This window comes from Parambassis ranga, chromosome 15, assembly GCF_900634625.1.
Source record: "Parambassis ranga chromosome 15, fParRan2.1, whole genome shotgun sequence".
NCBI classification, from domain to species: domain Eukaryota; kingdom Metazoa; phylum Chordata; class Actinopteri; family Ambassidae; genus Parambassis; species Parambassis ranga.
Genome location: NC_041035.1, coordinates 18,346,336 through 18,364,102, shown reverse-complemented (window position 1 = coordinate 18,364,102; position 17,767 = coordinate 18,346,336). Strand labels below are relative to the sequence as shown.

General features: G+C 41.0%; 1 protein-coding gene across 3 annotated transcripts in view; it reads right to left on the bottom strand.

Moving 5' to 3' along the window:
• The window catches only part of ate1 (arginyltransferase 1), a 41,523-nt gene that overhangs the window by 23,549 nt on the left and 207 nt on the right, over positions 1-17,767 (bottom strand). The window contains exons 2-9 of one of the 3 annotated variants that reach the window (XM_028423631.1): positions 14,811-14,874; positions 14,605-14,667; positions 14,399-14,502; positions 14,015-14,251; positions 11,067-11,281; positions 8,514-8,642; positions 7,232-7,360; positions 1,955-1,987 (exon numbers count right to left, since the gene is read on the bottom strand). In XM_028423631.1, coding sequence (XP_028279432.1) covers positions 1,955-1,987; positions 7,232-7,360; positions 8,514-8,642; positions 11,067-11,281; positions 14,015-14,251; positions 14,399-14,502; positions 14,605-14,667; positions 14,811-14,874 — 974 coding nt within the window. The remainder of the gene's footprint in view (positions 1-1,954; positions 1,988-7,231; positions 7,361-8,513; positions 8,643-11,066; positions 11,282-14,014; positions 14,252-14,398; positions 14,503-14,604; positions 14,668-14,810; positions 14,875-17,767) is intronic. The other 2 variants (XM_028423632.1, XM_028423633.1) reach the window with 2 other exon arrangements.

Sequence of the window (17,767 nt, the reverse complement as noted above, 5' to 3'; positions counted from 1 at the left end):
GCAAAAAAAATGATGAACTTGAACTCAACTTATGCTGTAATGGACAGCTACATTGATTGTACATAATTTAGAGTAGTGTCAATATTTTAGATCCAGCTAGAAGACGTCTCTGTTTGCTTGCAGCACCTGTGTGTTTAATACTACTGTATGTCACCTTGTGCATTTTTTTGTTTTATTAAAAATGCCTTCGACAACCAGAGAAACGGGTTTTAGAGAATTAGATCTAATATCCATTAAAAATCAGCTTGCTGCTCCTTTAGACATGTTTCTCCAGCATGTGCATTTAGTTTACAGCAAAATCAAGTGGCAAACACCTGCATGACTGCTGCTCATTTTGTTCACAGGCACTGCTGCGCCACTGTTACTCAGACAGCACAAATGTGTTTACATTTCTGTTTCTGTAAATATATTAGAGAAAAACAGAAGAATCATTGACAGATGATGTCAATTACCTCTGAGTTTCAGCATCAGTCCTTTAAAGTTTTGGTGACATGGCACACAGAAACGAGTAGACAACCTGGGTCCTGATTAGCTGTAGTTACATTTGTAAAATACGCACTTTGCATACATTTATATAAATGCAAGCTTACATGTGAGCTGACGAATCACAGTTTGCAGGTCCATGTGGTGAGTGTCTGTGTGTGTGTATTTTAATAGCACTCTGATTGGAGACAGATGGAGGCCAACACGCAGAGGTAGAGCAGAAATCCATGCATAATAATTCTGAAATGGATAGCACTTGGAGAGAGAGACGGGAGGAGACAAAGACGGAGATCAGAGAAGGAAATAAAACCAAGTTGTGTAAGAGGAGGTAATGAAAAGAGTTGGCCCCTGAAACCAGCCTGAGAGGAGGGGACAGTGAAGGCACAGGAAGAAAATGTGAGGCAGTGTGCCACAGTGACTGTATGCATATGTGTGTGTGTGCAGAACTGTGTAATTCAACTGGCCTGGCCGCCAGCCTTGACGAGGTGATAAAAGCTTGTTTCCTATAAACACTAATGATGTTCATTAGTGCAGACCTGAGGGGGCCCACAGGGCAAAATAGAGTGACTGTGTTTGTGTCAGTCAGTTTGTGTGTGCTCCTGGACCTCAATCCCATTAAAGTGGCTGTTATGAGTACCCATCCTAAGTCTAATTGCTGGTGTAATTGTCCTGACCCAACAGGTCCACTGGTGTTTCTGAAGGTTGCAGCTCCCTGGGGCTGCCAAGAGCTCAGTGATGCCTGGCTGCACCTACATCTCACTCAGTGACCTTAAAAAAAACACAGCTTGACCATGAATCCTGTTTCAGATGCCACCAATATCTGACATATTAAAACATCTAATGACCAAGATTGCATTAGTTAATGCACCAGAAACTGGCATCAAATTTTCCATGGTACCTAAGTAATAACTTCTTTCTTGTTACATAGGCCAGTAGCCATATGCTAGGTCCCGAAGTGATACCCACGAAACCACCTCATCAGCATGTAATTTGTACCAAACCACACAAAGTGAGGAGCAGTGGTATGTCCTGTCAAAGGCAGAGGGAAGGACTGCTCTGAAGTCTTTATGTTCAACACAGTTGCAATGCAATCTGGACACCACATTTCACCGTCTCCCTCCCTCAACACCCCCTTTCACTTAGACGGGGCTAAATTAAAACCCCTCCAAAATGAAACAAAACCCCCTTCCGAATCCCTTAACCCCACTCAATCCAGCTGCAGGGCTCTCACAGAGACAGAGCAAAGGTGGGTAAGTAGGTACGTGCTGGACTAGTATTTACTCCTCCTTTCGAGTGTTTGATGAAGAACTCATTTTTTCCCCCTACATCATTAACATTATCTCCATGCTGTTATTTTTTCAACAGGAAGACCTTTTTCTGGTTGGAGCAAATCATTCCAGGTAACACATATGGATGAGACATTTAAAAGGGTTTTTTATTAAACTGTCAACAGGCCAAAGGAAATACATACCTCTAGTGGTGAATCACAGAGAAATCTCCGGAACTGAGGAGGGAAGCAAAGGAGGGGAAACGGAGAGAAAAACAGTTAGTTCTCTGGGTCACCAGCTCTTTTGAAAAGACTAAATGAAAACCATACATGTCTACTTTGCTGTCCTGTATAGTTTATCCCTCCACATTTTCTCCTCGCTCAGGTGTCACACATCAAATGTGGCCCTCTATTTATTACTAAGGGGCGTAAAAAGGAAGACTGGCTTTACACAAATGAAAACATTTACCATATCAACTGAAACTCACAGACAAGAGGGGACATGGTGACAACTAAAATAAGCAGCGATCAAAAAAATCTCTCAACACACACTGTAACGCACACCAGATATCAATTACTGAGGGACAGAGTGTGTGTGTGTGTGTGTGGAAAAATTAAATATTGCTTCCATTCTCTCTACTATTTCCTGTGCTCCTTTTTTAGCAGCAGTGTTGAGAGCGGTGTGTTTACAGGATGAGCTGACCTGCAGGGCTGGAGGACCAAGCTTCCACATTTTAGGGGCAAAACCGTTATTAATAATGGGAACCAGAACGACCACAGCGAAGAACTGATGGACAGTGTTTGGTTTGCTGAATTATTCTGACCCACACGGACATACAACACAGCTTCAAGTTCATATTTCACAAAGAAATACATCAATCCATCTCAACAAGCCATTTTTCTACAAATACCATACTGTGGAAACAAAGTGTTGCAAGGACATGGATATAAATCAGCAACAAAATACCATAAACATGGATTGACACGGAGTCGTTAAATAAGGGCAATTAAATATGAATTAGAGTTGTTCCATTGTTTCAAGTGTTGGAAATGCCTCTGATAGAATCGAAAATGCTGCATTGGTTATTGATGAGCATACAAGTCTTCTGAAGTTTTTCCATTCTAAAATATTACTCAGCATGCTACACTAGCAGCAATTTCTTCTTTCTGGCAGATTTGAATTGATATCTGGCAGCAGTAGAATAGTGCAACCAGCTGTATAGACAACTGTATAAGAACATGAAAAGAAGAGGGTTCAAACTGTAGAAATGTAAATGACTTTTCTTTTCCTCTGACATCATTTTTTTTTTATTTGGGAACAGCCAATACTCAAAGTTCAGATACTGAAATAGTATCAGAAGGAAACAATGGTCCCTAATATGACTTGTGCAAGTTACAAGCTTTAGGGCTGAGAAATTAAGACAACACAACTGTGCCAAAAATGTAAATTGTCACATAATAACATCATAATTGAGTCATGTCAAAGCTTAAAATGATGCACCATTAAGAGCATGAGTGTGTTAAAAGGCCTTACTGATTTGATTTCTGTAATGACATCTGAAATCAGACTATATCTTTACAGTCTTGACTGATTGATTAATCTCGTGCATGTAGCAGCTCTGTACCACCTGCACTGAGAGTGATATTTATCTTTCCTTGTTATTAAGACCTAGATTCTGCAGGAGTTACTGGAAATCCCCCCCAAGCACATCACAATCCTCCGTCTGCAAGTGAGTGATTGTGTCTGTGCACAGCCGTACGGCTTGTAATAGTGATGACTGCTGAAGGCACGGTTCACTTAGGTGGGGCAGTGCTGGCTTGCGTGCAACTCAGAATCCCGCCAGCAGCCTGAAGTTATCCAAAAGAGTGTGTGTTCCACTGCTTTAATGTGTGTTGGCGACACAGTGAAGTGCAGCGTTCTCCAACATGGGGGATGCTTTCGGCAGAAAAGGGTTTAAGAATGTTTGTTCTGTCGTCTGTCTTTTCTATTTTACCTTTGCCTGAAGCAAACAATCGTTTGTGCAAACTCGCCCACTGGGGTTTTATTCTCATCAGAAAAATGACTTAATCCTTAAAGTATTTTTTCAGTTACAGTCGTAAAAAAATGAGCACAAATGCAATATATGACAAATAACGTAAGATGAACTCACATGCAAAAGAACTTAAAAAACAAAACATGCATGGCAGCAGTGCACAGAGCTGTTGCTGAGAGGTGTTGTTGAGTGCTATAAAAGTCTCACAAACCGTGCTCCCTGCAGTGCTGAATACTACAACAAGATGCAACACAACCTCACACCTGGATGAAGGGCGGATGAACAGAAGTGCTCAGATGTGGAACCAGTATTATTACAGCTTCTCATCCAACTGCTCAAATCACAATCTCCCTTAATACAATGTCATATCTGTCCCTGGAAGACAGATACTGCAAGGCAGCAAAATGAGACGGCAAATCACTGCATGTTATTCTTCTAATAAACATTTATTGTATATTTGTACATTTGTTCACACTTTTCAATGACCAATGTGGAAACTGTAATGACAATAATCTTTGCTCATGCGAATAAAATTCTTGTCAAGCTCCCCACCTGTGTAACCATGCCAGTAAAGTGTAATTTTCCACTCCTACCTCTGCAGTGACTACTGCTCTGCCCGTCAACAAATTACCAACAGCTAAGCCTCCCAATGTGTAGTATTGCTGAGGGGCACAATTGAAACATTTTTTTAAACTCACAAAAAAACTAAATGGTTTACCAACTGAACAACAGCTGCAGTTATTAGATGACATCATTTATAGAGGCCATGCTATAACACAGGCTGCTGTGTTTGTGGAACTAAGAACGCCTAACTGAAGTCGCAGTAAAAAGATTATGCAAGTGCGTATATTTATGCACGTGAGCCTTTCAATGTATGCAAATGCATACCTGGGTGTCAGCTTTGAGCACCTCTTTCCTCTTTTACCACTGCAGCCCTCTTCTGATGTGTCAGCCCTGCTCGGCTGGGGTGAGGCTGCGCAGGAGCCGAGCACAGTTAACTTCCCCCTGTGTTCACTGACAAACAACAGACCCATACAAAACCTGCAAGGCTGACACACAAACCTGCACAAACGTAGACACAGCACATTTGGCACCTGCACAGCAAGTGGGACACACATGTGAAGACAATCTCTAATACAACAGCTCCATAAAGTGCGTTGCATCCAGGGCGCCTTCTGAAGAGTTCTCATCCACATCAACACATGGAGTCCATCTCTCTGTCTCTAACTCTCCCTTTCTTATAGTAAACACTCATCTGTGTACGATTAGGACCGCAAGCAGCCATCTCAAAAACACACACAGCCGTATCTTCACTTACACACATGTACAGTACATATAAACACACACATCTGCTTAAGCCTAATTGCTACTTAGACCTCTCGTCATTGTAGTCTTTACCTAAATTGCTGTACTTATTTGAGCGACAACGTGCCGCTTTTTCACTCCAAACGCTGAAAAACAATCCAAATACTTTTCTTATTGCTAAACTTGATCACCGTTTTTTTTTTCCAGAATGCACAAAGACGTTCCAGAAACCTACCTACAAAGAAAAGCTTAAAGGGTAAAAATAAAAACAAGCGTAACTGGAATGACAACTGTAATGCCGCTTAGGCGGCTCTTTGGAATGTGTCTTTATTGTGCATCATGTTGCAGACATCTTCCAAACAATTTCATCCAAAAAAAATTACATTTCATCATTCATTTCTTCCATTTCTACTGATGGGTTTTATTGCCATTTCTCAGTTTTTTCCATATATATTTCCAAGTGTTTTGGTTAAAGTCCTGGCCATCAAGAAGAGTAAATACAGATTTAACAGGATTTGTTTTCCTGAAAATGAATGCCACATGTGCAGGAACTGAGAGTCACGGCTCAGCACAACAGTTAAGACCAATAAGTGTGAGTGTGTGTGTGTGTGTGTGTGTGTGTGTGTGTCTATGTGTCTAAATAACTGCCAGAATGCCCCTCAACACTGTCAGGAGACCATGATTGTTTGTGGAAGGAATAAGGTCTGGCTCTCTTCCAGTCATGGTATGACAGGAAATGCATACATCCTTAAACAAACAAAGCCATCCCCTTGACTTTATACCATCTAATGATGGTGCAATTTTGGCTGGGTAATTCAGCGTGCATGCACACATAATCTCTCCTATCGCCTGGCTCAGAGCCAGGCTGACAGTAATCCAGATTCTGTCCCAAGGTAATACTTTAATGGATTAATAAATACCTCTACAAATACTAAATGACCCAACTTCCTAGGTAGCAGCAGCAGGCAACAAATGGCACGGCACCAAAATTTGCCATCACCACATCAACCATGTGTTTCCCCTATTCTTTATGACAACCACAGGACAACGGGGGGAGCCCTCAGCTTCTGGGAAGAGAAAAGCCAGGTTAACCAGGGGATTGATTGGCAAGAAAATAAAATCAGCTGCGTTTAGTACTGTGGCCTCAGGTGTGGGTGGCACAGTGGTCCGACTGAGGGGAATACAATAAAGTCAAATATGTGTGTTTGAGTGGGAACAATTAAGTGCATGGTGCTGCATACGTACAGACGGTCTACTCAAAGCAGCAGACAAACCAGGATCGCTGAGGTTAAATACAAAATATAGTCTAAAACAGGCGTCAAGATGCATTCAAGTGAATGGGCTCAACTTAAGAGCCATTATTCCAACCTTAATTCACAACTCTATATTCAACAAGTTTCTAACATGGAAGTCATTTAACACATTTTCTGGAAACCTAACAGACAGCGGAGCTGTTAGGGGAGCTCTACACCTTTTTTTATATTTTATATACATTTCTTAGATGTTCTACTTCTTGAAACTATCCGATCGCAGTACAGTTATTACCCTGAGCTGAAGCTGCGGGGGCAAACACACACACAAACACACACACACTCCCTATTAATAGAGTGGGTGTTATGGCACCAGGAAAGAATCTGCCACAGTCTGCCCAAATCTGACAGCTTTTATTATTTATTAATTACTTTACTTTTACAAGCTGGAGAATTCAGTAATTTACTGAGGCCTGCTGGCAGGAGGGTGGAGGAGGAGGAGGAGGAGGAGGCTGTTTTTCCAGCCCAGAGGGACAAAAGGCCCTCTTAGGTTGTCCAGCAGTTCTGCATCCTGACTAGACTCCTCTTTTATTTCTATAAAAAAAAACTGAGGTGTGTATAGATAAAATACAGTTAATAATATAATTTACTGTGTACAATAAATTCAAGCCCATTCATTACTGAATAGAGCTTCTCATTCATTGCATATAAAGCAGTAGTTTTTAAATGGCTAAGTTACCAATGATGACTATTCCTTTAGCCCCTAAAAATGGTGTAAGCACAATCTGACCATCATTAAAAAAAATTTTCCCAACAATTAAAATAAAAAAGCAGCAAGAAGCTGCATGTGCAGGTGTATCCCTACGACGTGCAGAATAATAATCAAGCAGTACCTCGCTCTCATTACAATCGCTGGGGTCGTCACCGTGAATGGCCATCTGGTAGCGGGCGTACAGCGCCACTGACTCTTCATAGGACGACGTGAACTGAGGGTCCTCAAAGTTCACCGGCACTAGCCTCACCTTCAAGCACAGGGTGTGAGGGAGGTTTTACAATTTATCGACAACGAATATGAGAACAGTGAGAACTGCAAAGTGAAAACAAAAGGGAGGACAGAGGTGCAGCACAGTGCTGGAAAACAGTGAAAAACTTTGAAGCTGCCATCAGTCTTCAGTGCAAGCAGGTCTGTTTTCTGTTTCAGACTTGATTCAATCAGGTTGTCGTACACAAAGAGAAATGGATGCATGCAAACAATGGGAATCTGGGAGACTGATAGTGTGTCTTTTCTTTCAAGGATAATGGGAAACTTGAGGATGAGGCTAGTGCACTACCCAGCTTTTACCACAGCTTGCTTACAGAGGATTCAGGATTCCAAAGTGTGTGTATGTGTGTGTGTGTGTGTGTGTGTGTGTGTAAAATGTCCAGAGCAGCAGAAATCCCTAATTGTGTTTGAATGGATCATATAAACTAGACACATACAGACCACAGACTTCCCTAAAAAGGTAAACAAAGTCGACCAGTCTGCACGCACTAAGAAAATTAAAGTCTCATCACCACCTCTTATCCTAAGTTAGAATGAGATTCCACTTCTAGACATATGGAACTATGGTGAGGGAAGCACGATGGTGGAAGCAGAGAAGGTAACCGTGTGAAGGTCAGGGTGGTTTTGCTGACAAACTGCACACCCCCAAAACGAAAACAGCTCAAGTCTAACAACCTGGCAGGCCGACACAGACACCTGGAGACACACCGCTCTCAGCCATGGCGTATGGAAACATTTTCCCCCTTCACTTCCTCTCTCTTTGACTCCTGCATTTATACACAGGCTAACACATATGTGACCTTCACAATTTAAATACACATCTTTTTCAATTTCAATCTATTTTTTTGATTTAGAAACTTTATTATAAAAGAAATTAACAATAAAATACTACTTTAAGTATGCTGTAACTGTTACCAGTAAAAGAGAATTTTTAAAATCATCTGCTTTTCTTATGAAGTTTAAAAAGTACAACACTTATCTATTTTACTAAATAGTACCATATAGTGTAAATGAAGTGATTAAGTTCTTTCAGTTCTTTTGATGCCCCTGTATGTACTCATATTTGTCGAGCCCCTCCCTTCCTCCAATGAGTAGCCCTAGAGAGGGCTGACCTATGCTTCCCAACCTCTGACCTGGCTCTCGGAGGGTTTGTCAGGAGGGTCCTTGTGAATGGCCATCTGGTAGAGTTTGTACACCTGGTAGGAGGCGTCGAAAGAGGCTTTGAACTGCGGGCTAGGGGGATTGGAGCGCACTAGCCTCACCTTCAAAAAGAATATGTGCAAGACAAGGGTTAATATCAAAATGGGAAAAAAAGTACTAGGATAAAGTAAGTGCTTAAAAATACCAGAAAAGAAACACATCAAAAATTAAAAAGAGAAAATGTGTGTGAAAGAGCTGTGAAAGGAGAGAGAGACTGACATATACACACCCTCCTGTGATCAAGTGGCATTACAATTTATAATCATTTTACAAACAATGAGGCACCACTCTGGAGGTCTGTTTTGTTTATATAACTTCTATCATTTCATCTTAGTGACATGTTTGTTTTCACAAATGGCAGCTCCTGTTCACCTTAGATGCAGCTTAATATGAAAACAAGAACAACACAGTGGGATGTGTTATGTCTATCTTCCTCGTTACACACAAAGTACTCCTCATAGTTTGTGTGTAAATACAGAAATAATCATTAGCCTATTTAAAGAAGTGTGTGTATGAGCCCATTTCCAGTGCTTCACCATGTCATCTAAGACTCAAGCTGTACTCTTGAGCTGTGAATAAAGTGTGCTGTGGATGATCAGGGAGACATTTTAAAAGAGAGAACTGTGGAAAGAAAAATTGGCAGAGAGCTGCTAATATCACACAAACTAAAGAATTCAACTTTCTCACCCTCTGGCCCCATTTAATTAAGCGCCTCTTCGTTTGGAAGCTTTTGTTGGCTACAGAGGCTGTGCCATATGAATCCCGTGGAAGGACATGCTACAGGAACTGAACTTGGGGTTTGTTTGATTTGGACCTAAGTGGGTCTGTCTCATATGAACACTTGGCATCCATATCCTTTAGTCAAACAGAGATGTTGGGCCTCTGTAAAAGGGGACAATGCTCAAGCTCTGCCTTTTTAATTTCATTCTTAATCTAGAGATATATTTTTGATAGACTGAAATCCTCTGGTGAGCCTACAGTACAGCAGTGAGTACACAGCATGGAAATTCTCTGGTCTAACAGATCAGCAGCCTGATTCTAAAAGCTTTAACTGAAACATATTTCTGTGAACCTGGATCTGAAAGACCTTACTGTGCGTTATTACAGAGCAAAATAATAGAAGAGACCAATCCTTGCCAAACCACAGCATTTTAACAAAGGGAGGTTTAGAGAAAATGCTACGAAAATAAGAGAAACGTGTGGAGACAGTAGACAACACTCTTGAGGGGAACAGTCAGAGAACAGATCCACACTTTCCTGAGGTGCCCGAGGGATCTGTATTATGTACTTACACTGACCCCTGGTGGTGACAAATAGAAGTCCCGCTGGATTTAAGGCCAGGACAGAGGATACCACTGAACCTAAACCTGTGCTTACTGTCATTGTTATTATCTTTTTGCAAAAGTAATGAGCTCCTCCAATGTTACAGAAAATAAAAAAATGCAATGGTAGTAGCAAAGCAAAGAGTTGCTTAATCATTAAATGTCTTTGTATTTTCTGCCTTTTTCCCTCACTGTATATGCAGCTTGCAAAATATTTGTATCTCCCAAATGACCTGACAGATGTGTTTATGTTGAAATTGAGTTAGACTACATTTAATTGCTTTAATGTAAACAGCATTATCTTCTAGTAGCAGTGTGAAACCCTTAAAGCTTGCAGCTAAATCAGCAAAACGTCCCAGCATCAGGCAGATTTACTAAACTGCTTATATTCCAAATTGTGCTTCAGCCAGAAATCTGATGCAGCCCTGCCAAATGCTCTTTATTAAACAGATAAATGGGTCAATTTAAGGCCTCGCTCAATTATATGACTTGTAAAACATGCAATTAACCTTCATTTGAGAAGGACAACCTTGAGTGCTCACACACTTAGTGAAATTGAACGACAAATGCAAGCAAACAAATTAATCCAATTGAAAAGAGCTGGAAGACGTTCTTGCCGGTCTAATCTCTGGAGGGACTCTGGAGACAAGAGACAGACACTGCCTGGTTCATCACTGCATCTGGCTCAAATCTTGGTCGAGACCAAAAATGACGTTACTCTACCAACCTCAGCTTGAGGTTTTTTGCCAGGGATCTTTCTACATTGTTCTGCTCACTGCCAAAAGTTCATTTCCATGTCCTCTCACACTGGCTCAGCTGGGTACTGTGGTTTGAATGTCATCAGCAGGGTAATGCGACCCAGTTTGTGTGGTGTGCCTGTCATTTGGTTGAATTCGTACTAGGAGGAGGTGGTTTTTCCACTCTGCTTTGGCCAGCTATCCTCTCCACACACATAAACACATGGTGAAGTCACTGGGGCTGGGGAAGAGAGCTCTGTGGAACCACACTTTTAAGCTAAACTCAGTCCAAACAAAATGGAGACAAAAATCTCAACCAAAAGCAGTATTTCTTAATGATAGCTGGAATCCTCACAATAGGCTGATGTTTATTCCCATTCCCATAAAAAGGAGAAAAGAAAGCACTCTGCTTAATATTTCTGCTCACCTCAAGGCAATGAGAAGAGCTGTCAGGCAACGACTCATTAATGAACTCTTCTAGGGATTTGGACTGGTTGTTCTGGCTGGAAGTGGGTTGGTTAGGAGAGGAAATGGTAGAGACCCCATCGGCATGTTGTCTCATCTGCTCTCTCTGAAGACGTCTCTCCTTCCTTAAGTCTTTTGCCTTCCTGCATGGTGGCCGGCTTGGATCAGCTCCCATCCCTGCACCCAGAAAAGGACAAAAAGGGAAGGAGAGTGCTGTCAAGGTTTCTGGCAATTAAGTAATCTATTTTCACACAAAAGACATGGCATAGCTTTCACTAAAACACTTCCAGGTGAGGACGTGGAAGAAAGAGAGAGAGCCAGTTATACAACTCAATTACAGTCATCAGTTCCACTGCCTGCTGAATAGGACTTAACGCAGAGTAAGAAAGGTGCTAACTTTGAACTGCTGTTACTGATGTGATTCGAATTTGGGGCAGATTTTGCCTCCCCTCTGGGCAAACGGGCTGCCACGTCTGCATTAATGTACCTCCTGCCTGAGAAATGAATCTCAACAGACAGCCCTATGGAAATCACTTTCTTCTTTCTCTACATCAAAAGTCTTTACATTGCATCACATCTTTGGATGCTTTGAACAACCTGATGTGTTTTGGTGAATTCCAAGTGGTTAGCAGCCTGCTGATCAGATAAAGAAAGAATGAAGTTTTTTGCTATTGCAAGGCACATTGATGGTGAACTGTTATTAACAGAACAAACTTCCTTGTTATTCCTTTCTCAACACAAGCAGCCTCTGAAGCAACTGAATCTCTGTCTGTCCTCCTTTGTCTGCCCCCCCCCCTCTCCTCTTCCTTCTCCTACTCCTCCACCACAACCTCCTGGGCTCTTGCCAAGCCCTCCAGCTCTCCGGGCATCCCATGTCAACAGTTTACACGCCCACATCCTGTTTGGAGCAATAAGGAAACGAGAGCCATTTCCTGCTTGTCCTATTGCCAGCTGCCACCATCAGCTCACTCAATAACTTTCCCCTCACTGATGATGTCACAAGGAAGAGGAGGACGACTGGTCCTGACAGGGGAAGAGGGAAACTGTGGTCTTGGCTGAGGAGCACTGGCAACATTGAACTTTCACTTCAGGTCCTTTATTTTCTCCCACTCTCGAAGGAAGACTGTATCCTGTAAATACAAATCTCAGCAGGAACTTTGTAGAGATCTTCAAAGTGCTAACACAGACAACAACAACTACAGTGTGGATCATTCCAACTGAACCACAAACACAAATATCCTTATCCATAATCACTCTGTCCACGTGCCTCTCTCCACGTGATTACACTCCCACAACAAACTTTCTACCCTCAGCCTCACACATACACAGACACAGGTACTCCAGAGGACAGTGAATGCAGCCATGACAAAGATAAAGTCCGACAGATCAGTTCCTGTGGTTAGCGCTTCATAAAATCTATGACACTCTCTCTCCCTGCTCCCCCCGCCCACCAAAACACACATAAGACTTGCACATACAGCATAAACTGTCTGGAAATGTGACATAGTGCTCTAATGTCTGTATACAAAAACAAATCATGTATTTATTGTAGGAGGAAGATGCTGTCAACTGTGAGCAGCTACTAAAAGTGTCATTTAATAGAATTTGTGTGTGTCCAAACAATTTCTGTCTGCAAACACATTGCTATAATTAAAACAAGCTCTTCTTGTTCTTTGGTAGTGTTCATCTAGGTATATAATGAAGCAGGGCAGACATGTTTTCTTAAGCTAGAACTGGAATCCGCCCAAAGTTATAAATAATAATAAAGAACTCCGGTCATAAAATCAGAGGAAAGATACGCCCAGGTGTTTTTCTGTTGAAGGTGAATATTGTGGGAGTGGAGAACCACTAGCTCAAACATAGTAAATCCTTCTTGCTTCCCCTTTGCTGAAAAGGCTTGTTATTTCTGACAGTGTAATGAAGACTAGTGCTGTGCTGACACAGGCGTAATAGCAGGAAGACACTGGCACTGCTGAAAGTTTTCTCTCCCTGTTTATGTCTGCACCTGGATCAATTTGTGCCAGTGCCAACCTCTCTGGCTCCAATGCATGTCCAGGCCTTTTAATTAATGAGTGTGGGGTTCTTATTAGATGTTTGAAAAGAGGGGAAAAAAAGTAGCTGAGACCTGAAACACAGACAGTTGTTAAAAAGTGCTGCTTCCTGTGTCTAATGGGAGTTTATTATCTCTTCGCTATGAGTGTTATTAATTCATTACTGTGAGTTGGCGGCAAGGATATCCTGCTCTGGAGAGTAAGGAGGAGAACATGATGGATAAGTCCAAACCAGATACACTGCTCCAGATACTCCTGCTCTCTGGAGCATTTTAGAAGGTGAACAGTGACACCAACTGGCAAGAAATGGCAGCTAAGCTAATGTAAATCAGCACTGCTGGATGAAACTACCTCAGCCAGGATAAATTACAGCATACATTTATGTTAATTTATTTATGTAACAACTTCATAATTCATAAACTGAGTGCAACAACACCATTATGTGCTGCTCATAATATATAAATATAATAATAAATTAGATTATATGATCTGATATTTAGGAAGAATGGACCCTTTCCTACCACTTCCTACCACTTCAATAGGCATTTAGCCATTTTCTTTTCCCTCAATGATGCAGCTGCAAACACTGCTGCATGAATAAAACTCACTTCTTTTTTTAACTATTTATCAATATAATGTAAGAAACACATCTGATACAGTTCCTGCAGCCAGCAGGTGTTTGTCCAGTTTGGGTATTTATCTGATAAATGGCATCCAGTTTGCTCTCAATCTCAAACATGTGAGTAATGGCACAGAATTCTCCCACTGAGAAGGAGCAATCTACAAAGCAGCAGAGGACAGAGTCATGGTGCTTATCACTACTGCCAGCCATCTGAAACGGATTGTTTAGCGGTTTTACCTGGTTTGGGAGCAGTGGCTGCCGGTCTCCCATCTGAGACGGATACTGGATCCTTTCGTGATGTTTCTGAGCCAGCAGGCATGGCGTCCCCTGCCTCCTTCTGGACCTCTGTGACACTGGGACACTCTGCCACTTTCTTCTGAATATCTGTGATAGCAGCACACTTCACATCCAGACTGCTAACTTTAGTATGTTCCCGCGGGCCTGCCTCTTCACACACTGAGTCCATTGGCTCCCCTACAAACACAAAATCAATATCACTTACTACAGTGACAACAGTACGAACACTGTTTGAAGTTAGAAAACCGTGGTTACTTAAAGACTATCAACCAGTACACATGCTTTATTGAGTCTTATTCTACACATAAACACACATCCTCTCACCATCATCCTCTCCTTTTGGTAATTCCCCTTTGGAAAGGAATTTGTTAATCTTCTTCAGGATTTTCTTGTGGGATTTGGAAGGCTGGAATTTTGGTGCATGACACCTTGACAGAAAACATAATGTAATAAAAAAAAACACACATGGTTATTTATTTCCTGTAGTTACAATCTGTGTACACATCTGATAAGTAGGATAATTTATTTACCTGATGGTATACTGTGGGCAGCATGTCTTTTTCATTATAGGCTTATAAACATATTTCCCACTTCTGAAATGGAAAAACAAGGACAAAGAAAACATTGTGAAATACATTATACATACAGTAACTTGAAACCCTCTCAAAGACATTCCATCAAATGTTTATGAGGTTGTTTCCTACATAAGGAATTGAAAGAAACCAGAACTGCTAACCTTCTCCATCCTCGATCTATGAGGTCTTGGTAGTCTTGTACAGTCATAGTGTGAGACCACATCCCTGTAGAAAACAAAATAACATCATTTCCTGCAGCAAATACAGTAATTGGAGATTTCTTTGCATTGCTATAAGTCATAAGAAGCAAGAAACAACAAGTGGTAAAGCCCATAAAAATGTAAACATTTTTCCATCCATTTCAAAAGGCACTGAATTGGATTGAAATCTGAAATAGGAGGCATGTGCAAGGTGCATTTTGTCAAGAAGCTGCTTGGGAGTCACAAGGGCACATTTTTTGCTTATATCACAGCAACCCTGAAAGGGCATTCCCACAGTGCTTTAAGATCCCAGTGGAAACATACAAATTTATTATTTGTAGCAACAGCAGATCCCTCTTCCCAGAATCTGAGCTTTCCCCCTTTCAACTCCTGACCTTCCTTTTCTGCGGCCATATATAGTCTGCAGCAGCACTCACAGCAAAATGTAAATCTCTCTCTCTCATTGCAAGACAACTATCAGTTTACATCTAAACAACCAGGGGGACCGAGTGTTTTAAAAGCAGTTCACACAACACACACAAAGTTTGAAACTGAGTATAATCATGCATCACCCGGGGGAATGTCTCCACAGAAACAAGGACACAACATAGAGCGATAAACAAAAAAACAGCACAACACGATGAGGCAACAAATGACAGACCATGACCAAAACTACATCAAAAAGACTCATTATTATATTAGAATAGAAAAAAAACAGACATTTTAACTGAGGAACTTGAACAAAAGTGAAACCAGTTCATCAAAATACACATCCTATATTTAACAGGACACAATTCTTATCCCCTGAGCTGGTACAGAGATTTCAATGTGTATATTAGTTGTGCTTTTTATTCTTATTTCTTATCTTATCTTATTTTTAATCTTTGGTGTTGTGTGAAACAGTGTCTGCTGCTGCTGTTTTCTGAATCTGAATTAGTCATATGACTTTACATAAATGTAGTAATTTTAGAATTTAAATGGTTATACAGTATTATAAATGTATTTCAATGGCACTCACTTCTAAATACCAAATACCTCTGAGGAAAGATAGGGTGTGATCAACTTAACAACAAACATTTCAAAATCCTGAAGAATAGTTAAGCAGGAAGTCACATAACTTAAATGTGTCTTCTAATGTTACTTCTAGAGAACAAATGACTTCAACCACAAAATATGAACATGCAACAGCTTCCATGATCATATCAGAACACCTGCGCTTTCACATCATTCACACCAAATCCATTCTCCAACCTCCAATGAGGCATGAGAGACAATAACACAGGGCAGATGTCTGTCACTGTAGTGTGGACGTGCATTTACTTTGTTGCTGCTGCACCAATCACACAGAAAAACACAAAGCAGCTGCTTAGAAAAGCCTAGAACACAGCTGACATCCCGTCACCAAATTGATCTACAGTACACAGATGCCTACCTGCGAAACTACAAGCATTATAGCAGGAACAAACAGCTCATTAGCTAAGCACATGGTGGCCTTACGAGACAGATTAATCTAGTGTGCTTTTATTTAGACTCTACAAACTAAGGACACCTTTAACCTTAAACAGGGTTACTGCTGGCTTACATGAATTACACAGAAAGTAAAAGTGAAAGTCCTATTTCTTTCACACAATCTGCCACATGATGTAACCTATCCAGATTAAGCAACAGCTCTGTCTGCACGCTCTGAGCCCAGGTGCCCATTGACTGCATTAGGACTAGCCTGAACCCTAATTAGACAACCTATCTAACCTCAACTGTGCGACACCATCCCATCACAGAAAATCCTTTCCGGTCTTCTTAGAAAGCTTCTATTTTATATAGATCTGTGTTTACACACAAAAAGGTCTGTACACGTTACAGTCACCAACACAACTAGTTTGTTTTACTCTAATTTATAATTAGACAAGCAGTTCTCTGTTTGCTCTGTCATTCCCAGACAGTGCGACAATTACAAGAACAGGACATGACTTTGATAAAGTCTCCAGACCACTAGTTGTTTGTGGATTATTAACATTATCAGTTAAAATAAACCACTTCAAACTGGACTTGGAAGAGAGCCTAGGCCATAGCCTGTCCTATGCACTGCTTTTTCTCATCATCTTAAAGTGAACTATGAGTAACAACAAATCATATTCAACACTAACCACACAGATGGAAGTTATGAGTCAGTATGCTGCAACAAAAATCCCAGTTGTACTATCTGATTACATACAGTACATTTAGTGAAGACAGCCCATTGATTCAGTAAATTGAGAAACATTTTTATAAATTAAGTGTTATGTTGCCAACCTTCCTCTCCTCATATTTCCAGAACTCAGCTCCCAAAACTAACTGATGTGTCTCTCAGAAAATAACCCCACGATTACGTTACGTGTCCTTTTGTGTAACAACAGTTTAATGCCAGCAAAAAGTCTTTTCAGTTGTCTTTTCAAGGCCTATTTCTCCGACTGACTATGCACGTTCGTTTCTCAGACAACATCCTGTTTTCTGCTGTATCCTGCTCTGGAGCTAGCTTTAGAGACGTCAAAAAGTCTAGTCCGTCCCTACAAGTCTGCTTTGCTTTATTCCAAGTAAAGTATTTTTTGATTAACAGAAATTATACGAGAGTGTGGTCAAATCTTGCTGGATTGGCATCCCTAAAGATACTCTAGTACAGTATGTTGGCATAAGAGATGCTAATAGCTAAACCCACTCTCTACCGCTCTGAAGCTAGCTAAAAATCCTAAACATAACCAAATAACGAGATTGTAAAAGCGAATAAAAGAGTACATTATACGGTGTGTGATGGTGCCACGCAGTTTAATAAACGTACCTCAGAACTGCTGACATTAGAAATCCGCTAGAAAGCTAATGATATTATCAGCCCAACAAGTACACGGAGCTACATCGTTAGCACAAGCTAGCTCGGTGACACCGTA